The sequence below is a fragment of the Carassius auratus genome, unplaced genomic scaffold, assembly GCF_003368295.1.
Source record: "Carassius auratus strain Wakin unplaced genomic scaffold, ASM336829v1 scaf_tig00217085, whole genome shotgun sequence".
Lineage (NCBI taxonomy): Eukaryota > Metazoa > Chordata > Actinopteri > Cypriniformes > Cyprinidae > Carassius > Carassius auratus.
Window position 1 is genome coordinate 318,677 of NW_020528887.1, and position 9,866 is coordinate 328,542.

The following is a 9,866-nucleotide window of genomic DNA, read 5'->3' on the forward strand; positions in this document are numbered from 1 at the left end:
CACACACACACACACACACACACACAAACACACACACACACACACACACACACACACACACATATATATATATATATATATATATATATATATATATATATATATATATATATATATATATATATATATATATAATTCTTTCTCTCATCAAAGTGTGACATTATATTGTGACATTACATTATAGTGTGACACACACACACACACACACACACATATATATTTTTTTTCATAAACACATCTGACTCGGGTAAGTTTTGAGAATACTTAGAAACGTCTGTAACCGAAAGACAAGCTCACGTAATCAAACAGACATATGTCTGAAAGCGGAGAGTGTTTTTGCTCATTTACAATATTCCCCTAACTAGATTTTATCCTCTCGCAGGAGACTGCTGACCTTGATCATGACTCTTGTGTGGCTCTATATGTATTCTCTCTTCATTATTACGCAAAGCACGCATTCAATGTCTGAAGCACTGATGCTCTCAGGAGTTTGAGAGCGTTCTGTTTGGTCTCAACTTTTCTTGATGATTGTCTTAAATCTGACCTTGATCTCCTGAGTTTGTATATTTTAAGATTACACTCCTTCACTATGATGAAACCACTGTAATGTGTGACCTCTCATGGCTTACTGCTTTTATAAAACATCACCAGTAACAATACTAATCAACGTAATCAGAGTGTGTATGATTTCAGAGATTGTCTCTGTCCAGATCAACATGAGCGTTGCTCTCTGTCTCACAGGTATCCTGAAGTTTCATGAGGTGTATCTGGGCGAGGGTGCGTCGGATGGTGGCACATCAGACTTCCAGGAGGGCGGCGGAGGCTCTGTGCCCGCGGCTGGCGGCTGTGGAGGCTCGTCTCTGGAGCAGCACATCGCTAACACGCGGGAAGCTCTGGGAGTGGACTCATACTACAGCCGGTGAATGCCTGAATCACACATCCTTTATACACCATCACCACGTGCACACTGCAGCTCAATTCTATTTATTTGGGATTTATTACTATGCATTTTATTCAAATATACAGTACAGACCAAAAGTTTGGAAACATTACTATTTTAAATTTTTTTGTAAGAAGTTTCTTCTGCTCATCAAGGCTGCATTTATTTGATCAAAAATACAGAAAAAACAGTAATATTGTGAAATATTATTACAACTTAAAATAATAGTTTTCTATTTGAATATACTTTAAATAAATAATTTATTCCTGTGATGCAAAGCTGAATTTTCAGCATCATTCCTCCAGCTTCAGTGTCACATGTAACACCAGTCGATCACATGATCATTTAGAAATCATTCTAATATTCTGATTTATTATGAGTGTTGGAAACAGTTCTGCTGTCTAATATATTTGATCAATAACAGGTTAAAAAGAACTGCATTTATTCAAAATAAAACAAAAATTGTAATATATATTGTAATAATATATTTTCTTTACTATCACTTTTTATCAATTTAACACATGCTTGCTGAATAAAAGTATTGATTTTATTGAAAAAAAAGAAAAATATCACTGACCCCAAATTGCTGACCAGTAGTGTATATTGTTATTACAAAATATTAATATTTTAAGAACATAGCTTCTTTTTTTTTCTTTTTTTTTTTCTTTTTATTCATCAAAGTATCATAAAAAAGTATCACATGTTCTGAAAAAATATTAAGCAGCAGAACTGTTTCCAACTTTGATAATGAATCATCATATTAGAATGATTTCTAAAGGATCATGTGATAATGATCCTAAAAATTCAGCTTTGCATCACAGAAATAAATGATCATTTAAAGTATAATACATTTAAAAACAATTATTTTAAATTGTAATAATATATCACAATATTATTATTTTTTCTGTATTTTCGATCAAATAAATGCAGGCTTGATGAGCAGAAGAAACTTCTTTCAAAAACATTAAAAATAGTAATGTTTCCAAACTTTTGGTCTGTACTGTATTTAATTAAAATCTGACTGTGATTTGTGGTTTAAAAGGTGTTTCTCAACTGATGTAACCTTGTAATGTAATCTAGGACATTTCTACATTGCTACATGGTTTTCTAGGATGCTCTTAATGTGTGTTAATGTGTTGCTAGGTGTTTTCAATGGTGTACTGGATGTTAGAGCATTGCTAGGTTGTTGCAATGGTATTCTTAATGCTTGTTAGGGTGTTGAGTTGACTGGGTGTTGCAATGTGGTTCCAAGGGTGAACTGATGTTAGAGCATTGCTAGGTGGTTACAATGGTGTTCTTACTGTTTCTAGGGTGTGTGGGATGTTAGAGCATTGTTAGCTGGTTTCTAAGGTGCTGCTAAGTGGTTGCTCATTATGAAAAAATATAAAAAAATAGGGTATTGTAAATATGGATGGCTATGTTGAAAAGCAAGATTTAAGAACATGCTTTTCCAGTAAAATATTACAGTAAACGTTCTGCAGAATGCAGCTGTGCTCATGTTAGTGTGAATGTCTGCAACCTCCTAAATATACCCTGATGATGCGGTCGTGTTTGAGCGCAGCGGGGTGGAGTGTGCGCGTGTGCAGGACGCACATCTCAGCGCTCACCGATGCTGTCAGGGCTGGAGGCCACAGCACACTGATCTCTGGCTCTGTAGACCTAACCGGGCGGCAGCTGAGGAGTTATTCACCTCTCGCATGAAGGTTTCAGTGCTGCAGTGTTGAGTTCACTCTGACATGTAATTAGGTGAAGACGCTGGCAGGTTTGGAGGAGCCGAATGCAGGGAGAAGGATGGCAGAACGTCAGAAGCTCCTGGTGTGAATTAAGCAGTAGCCTGAAACAAAGGCCATTATTGTGTAGCGCGTAGAAAGCCGCGAGTCTCTCATGCCGGTGCCAGCACATTAGTCACTAGAGAGCTCTGCGCTCATCCCTGCCCATTAAAGGATAATTTAGCGCTTGACTGAGGGGCTGCGAGCAATCTTTTCCACTTGGTTGGGTGCAATATTCCACCTTTGAAGACCCCATTCATTGTGCAGAAAGAAAGAGGCACGAACAGGAATTGTGATACCCGTGACCGGCTGCAATATGAACGATTATGGCTTGCTTGGGTCTGTGTGTGTGTTGACTGGAGTGCTGCTCGTAAGATTCTTAAATCTTGAATTATAACATTACAAACTGTATCTCAAAATATGACATTACATTTCATATTCTCCAATCTTGCTTTTCAACACAGCCATCCATATTTATAAAACCACGAAACAAACAACAAAAGAGAAATTGAACTAGACACTGCTTAGATAATTTCCATTTATTTTACCAAACTATGAAGATCAAAGGGAGTAACAATTCTGTTCAGTGTTTTGTTCGGTTACCATCCTCTCTTCAACAAGACACATGATTTGAGGAATCATTCATGTCGGTATCATGAGTGGGACAGGAAGAATTGGTTAAGAGTTTGATCAAATCACTAACCCTTAGTATGAGTTGTAGTAATTGACAGATGACATAAAAGCTGTGGTCTGAGTTATGGCTCATAAACCAATTTGGCCTAATTTGCAGAAATAAACTGCTGTGATGATTTATAATTAGCATATTATAGACAAATGCACGCCGCAGACAGCGTGTTCAGTTTTAGTCAGCTGCTAAACAGCTTCTGTATGCACTCCCAGTGTTTCTCCAGATGCGTAATCAAACTCAGACCCGGTGTGAACAACCTTAGTTAACCTACCTGATCAGGTTAAAGAGTCGCTCACTATAGAAGCATCCTTGCATATCTCTGCATGCCACATGCGGCCCATGGCACTGTCTCCACATCTGAGCCATCTTCATTTCCAAAGCATGTTTCCTAAACAGATCCGCCCACAGCAGCACAGGTGCAGGAGAGCATGCGGACAGGTCGCAGATGCAAGCGCTCGCCCCACAACTGGGTCAAAGTCTGTCACTTTAAGCCCAAATATATGAAGAGCAGATCTCATTCTTCGACTCCTCCGGTGCTTTTCATTTCTAGTTGGCACCAGAATTAGATTATTCCCGTCCTACAGGGTTGAACCCTGACAAAGAATTCAATTAACATTTCAACTGGATTTGGGACGGCTTTCATCTTAAGGGAGTGCAATGGACGCCGGAACATGTTTGCAGAGATAAAGGATGCAAAATGAGTGGTGCGCTGACATCGTGGAATAGTTCAGAAATCTAGGGAAGAGGATTAGCAGACGTTCCCTTTCATTCTCAAAGCAAAGTCTTTAAACAAACACACGCTAACGAGCTATTCAGACATCTGTAGAGAATTCAACATGCATTCAGTGCATCAGGAAAAGTCATATTGTGAGATATAAAGTAATATTATGAGATATATTAAGTCACATTGTGAGCTAAAGCCATATTGTGAGATATACATTAATATTATACAATATACATGATCCTGTATTGAGGAATATTTAGTCAATGTGAGATCAGTCATATTATGAGATATAAAGTTATACATATAAAGCAGAGATACAGCCGTATTTTGAGAAATATAAAGTTAGTGTAAAATATGAAGTTGTATTGTGCGATATAAAGTAATATTATAGATATTTAGAGAAGTGTCAAGTCCGTGTGAGATATCAAGTGTTGTGAGATGTATACATACATGTAGTAATATGAAATATATAAAGTCATTTAGAAATAATGCCATATAGTGAGATATATAGTCAGGGGTGCACATAAGTGGCCTACAGTTCCGCATGCGCGACCAAAAAAAAAAAATGCGCAATATAAATATGTTCTGACAGCGCATTTGCGTACGGACATGGTTGACAGCTGTTAATGTACAATTACCATTTTAGATCACAAACTGTACTATATACGTTTTATTTTCAACCTGAAAGCATCAGTCTAGGCCATGCCTACTGTTTCAAAGCACAATACAAAACATTCATCCACTGACGCTCTTTAATCAGCAGCGCTAAACCCGGAAGCGCGTATACTTACTTGTCGGTAACCCGCCAAAATAAAAGCCTGCTGATTTTAAGTCTGAATACGACGAAAACGCTTTTGTTTATTTATTTTTAGACTATTTTTTTCAAAGCGACTTAAAATTTGGGAATACATAAAGCGATTCTTCTTAAAGAGACAAACAAACAAAGTAGTAGTAAATATTAGCATTTTATTTTTACGTTTATTTACTATAAAATAAATGCATTTGTATTTAATAATAGGACTGCTTTTTATTTTTAATAATATTATCACACACTATTATTTAGTTTAGTTACTATTATTTAATAATAAAAAAACGAAATAAATAAAGTGTAATAATATTCATAGTTGCATTTAATGGCTCACGTTATATGCAGTGTGAGGACCAAAACAAATCTCCAAGTTCTCTTATGAGAACCAGGCTGAAAAAATGTATGTGCACCCCTGTATATAGTAGTATTATGTAAAATATAGTCAAATGTGAGATATAATTGCATGTGATGTTTGTATTTATTTATAATATGAGATACATAATGCTATATTTTGAGATATATAGTTATTGTCAGATGTGTATTAATATTAAGCTATATTTTCATATTTTGAGATATGAATTCAACATGTGATATATGAATTCACTGTGAGATCTAAGTCATATTTTGAGATTTATAAAATCATAATCAGAAGTCAGATGACATTGTGCATACAGTATGAGATATATAAAGTTATATTTCAATAAATGGGGAAGATGTTCCCTTAAGCAGATGTTCCCTTTGTAATGCCATCTGATAATGTGTCCAAAATAATCAGTTAATAATCAGCGTCATGCATTAGGTGCAAACTAAGCACGTTTTTTGTGTGTATTCGAGGTGAGGTGGATAAAATGTATTAACCCAATAGAAGAAACTCAAGTGTGTGGTCTCAGATGAGTCAGATTACTGGAGAGATCTGTTTTTTCATTAAAGCTAATCGGAGAAATTTGCTCTCGTGAGTAATTATGTGTGATTGTGGCTCGACTTGTTTGGTCGTTTATAAAATAGTTTCTGTTATTTTGCATTGCATCTCAATGGACGCTGAGAATGAAATGTCAAGAAACATGTGCTTGTCTGGATATAAAAGCCGTATTTATAAGTGGAAGCAGTTTATCGCTCAGATGTTGAGCTTTCATAGCCGAGAAACTTAATTGAGTTACCGGTTATGTTTCATTGAAATGTTGTCAGAGAAAGTAAAATAGACATAAATGAGTCAATAGAAACGAGTATTTCTTGAATAATTGACTATATTATTTGGCGGAAGTGATGTTTATTGTTTCATTGTTAGTTTTACATCATGAAATTATTCACTGAACTTGTTTTTCATCAAAAAAAACCTATTAAGCCGAGTTACTCTTCAGTGATTGTACCATGTTTCATACCCAAAAGCTTCCCTCAGCTGTGGTAAAATCACTGTAATACTTGTTGCTTGAATAAATCACATTATGTCTGGTGTTTCAGAGCTTGTTCCAGCAGCGAGACAGAGAGCGAAGCTGGAGACCTGTTGGATCAGCAGTTTGAAGAACTCAATAATAAACTCAACTCAGTGACCGACCCGACCGGCTTCTTGAGGATGGTTTCCAGAAACAACCTCTTCAACAGGTCAGACGCGACATTCATCATATAAATTCTTTCTGAAAGTGTTTTCAGACCACATTTTTACTCTAATGAAAGTGAACAAGGTCGAAATGACAAATAAACACCTTTAGAGTGACATAAGAGGGGTTCAAATGAGTCACCTGCTTTATTCTAAGGCCAAAACTGACAAGTTCATTAGACAAGTAGTGATCAAACGATTTCTTGAAAAGATCCAAGTCAAAAGAACGATTCTAGAATTGGAATCTTTTAATAAAGTTGCATCTTTTATATATGAATCATTTGATTCATGTCAGAGAACCAGTTTGATTGATTAATTCGCTGATCTGGTTACTGGAAGTAAAGATTATTAGTGAAAAACAAGGAAAAGTTTGCCCTGATTGCTTCAGAAGAGTTGAAATGTAGCTCATGAATCGTGTTGACTATTTTTATGCCCTTTATTGTTTTGTAAAACAATTTTTCAAGACCTAAACATCAGGTCTGCAAAGGTTATTTAAGCTGAGATATGTCATGTTTTTGATATGTTTTCAAGTCAAGCTCCAAAATGACTAATAAACATGTCATAAAAGAGGTTAAAATTGAGTGATTCCCGATATTTCAAGTCTTCTGAAGTCCTATGAGAGTGAGGAACAGACCCAAATTTGAGTGTTAATCATGAGAAAAATATCTAAAACAAGAAAGATTCATTTTTTTGCATGACAACACTTGCCAGAGAATCGGAAACTTGTCATTTCTCAGGACATTGGTACATAGTTTTAACATTTAACCAAAATAAACCATTTGATATGAATCTACAAGAAGAGAAGGCACTCAAAGAGCAGATGAAAACCCAATCAACACCAAATAATTACGCATCTTTTGCTCGTAATGGATCTAAACTTCTTTTTCTCAGTCCATTGGCAATAGAAATGGTATTTTTCGTTTTCTATAAGTGGTTAATTTTTTATCTAAAGGAAGAGAAAGCTGTCAAACAGCAAAGAAAACCCCAATCAACACCAGATAATTAAGCGATTAATAAACATTATGCTCATAATGGATCTAAACTTATTTCTCAGTCCATTGGCAAAAAAAGAGACCAATTTATTAGCCAAAATAAACCATTTGGTATTAATCTAAAGGAAGAGAAACCATTCAAATAGTAGAGAGCAAAAAAAAAAAAAAACAGTCAAACACTAAATCATCAAGCAATTAGTAAACATTTAGCTGGAAATGGATCTAAACTCTGCCGGTGGGAAAGAGCAGCTCAGACGGATGATAATTAGGGAGCCGTTTCGGAGAGATAGTTTGGCATTCGGTCGAGTGCTTCCCTTCCTGATTCATTAGGAGAGAAAGAGATGGTTATTAGCAGTGAGGGAGGGAGAAACGTCAGGAACAGCAAGGGTATGAGGCCAGGTTATGCAGTGCGTTGTTGAAGACGGGGTCAGAGCGGTCATCATTAGAGCCCTGCTCATCATTAAGAGCTCTCAGCGCCGCACATCTCTCTACAGTACATTCATTAAAACAAAGAGTCGTCCCCGAGAGCCGTTCACTCCTCATCTGCCCTAATGAGCAAGTGTCACCGCGTTAAACTAACAGTTCAGCCAACAATGACTCGCTCACTCACTCCTGCTCTTTTAAGTGCACCATATGATAGATATATGTGAGGTAAAGACAAAAATGCATGTGTTTTATTCACCGAAAATACACATACCGTAAGGGTTCATGAGACAAGTAATGATGCAAAGATTCATTAAAAAGATCCAACTCAGAACAATGATTCATTAACGAATCAGGTATTAAAGAATTCTTTTGAATCAGATCTTTAGAATAAGTGTGAATGATTCATTCACTGACCTGGATTCACTCAAAGTAAAATGATCAGTGAACAAAAGTTAATTTTTAATTTTTTTATATTGCTATTGGGATATAGTGCATCTATATTTAGTAGTATTTTCACATTTATTAATAATTTAAATGATCGTTTATTTTTATATTTTCAGTTATTATTTTCATTTTAGTTTATCTTGTGTGCTTCTGTCATTTTACAATTTTTTCTTTAAAACTATTTTTATTTTTTTTAGCCAGTTTTTTTTCGGTCGATGTTCACTTTTGATTGTGAATTAGCGTTTATTTTTATATTTTCATTTTCAGTTTTAGTATTTTTTTTTGTGTTTTTGATTTTTATTGTTTTTTTTCCTCCCAGTTTTTGTTTTAATAACTGCAGTATCTCAACGTAACTTTATTTTTATTTCAAATCGTTTATTTCAAGTTTTGTAAGTTGACAGTTTGATTGAATATTTATATTTCATTTTAGTTCAGCTTTATTGAAACTAAATTGTTTCCTGAAATAATCCTCTTGTTTGATTCGGGCTAAACGCTGAGGCTCATTAAACATTGACGAGGCTTATGGCATCAAACGGGGCGTGTTTGATCACCCAATCAAAATCAAGAGTTTGGGAGAAGCCGAGCCTCCTGTGTAATGATAGAGCCCCGTGACAGGAAGTGGATCTGTTCAGTTTCCATAGTGATAGCGATTAGACCTGGAGTATATGGAGTTGTTGCAACTACACAGATTCTTTAATAACGAGGTGTTCGGATGTCATCTGTGAGGTGAAGTGTGCCTTCTCCCTTCATCTCGTGAGATCCAGAGTGTTGTGTTCTTCAGTAATGTGTGTTTTCACCAGGGTAAATGGCTGTTGTTTGTTATACCACGAACTCTAAAACGAACCCTTTACCACGGTCAAATCTCCAATGCACAGCTATGATAAATAACACTAATGATTAATTAATTATTACATTTCACAAAAGATATTAATAACAATACACAATTCCTCTGCCAAGAATAGTGAATAGTGAAATGTTGTAAACACACAATAAAAAAATTATAACAATATAATAATAAGTATTATTTGTAATATTATTATATATTATTAATTATATATATAATACATAATAATTATTATTATTGTTACTAATAATTAATAATATTAATAATTATTAGTATTTTTATTAATTGGTATACAATATAACACTTTATTATTCTTAATTATTCTAATAATAAAAATAATAATTATTATTATTATTAGAATACTTAATAATTATTGTTATTAGGGCTCAAGCCCAAAGGGCGAGAGGCCTATTGTTTTCCTTAGGATTATTTTTTATTATTAGGGCTCAAGCCCAAAGGGCGAGAGGCCTATTGTTTTCCTTAGGATTATTTTTTATTATTATTATTAGGGCTCAAGCCTGGAGGGCGAGAGCCCTATTGTTTTCCTTAGGATTATTTGTTATTATTATTATTATTATTATTTTTCTTCAAGGTTTCGGGGGCTTTTGGGGCCCTTAACATGCTCAAAAACTCTTGA

The 9,866-nt window shown here is 35.0% G+C and overlaps 1 protein-coding gene across 1 annotated transcript in view; it reads left to right on the top strand.

Moving 5' to 3' along the window:
• Positions 1-7,684, top strand: part of LOC113099906 (tetratricopeptide repeat protein 28-like) — a 219,433-nt gene extending 211,749 nt beyond the window's left edge. Inside the window, 2 exon segments of the mRNA XM_026264812.1 lie at positions 742-919; positions 6,388-7,684. Of these exon segments, the coding sequence (XP_026120597.1) occupies positions 742-919; positions 6,388-6,553 (344 nt within the window). The 3' untranslated portion in view covers positions 6,554-7,684.
• The last annotated feature ends 2,182 nt before the right edge of the window (positions 7,685-9,866 follow it).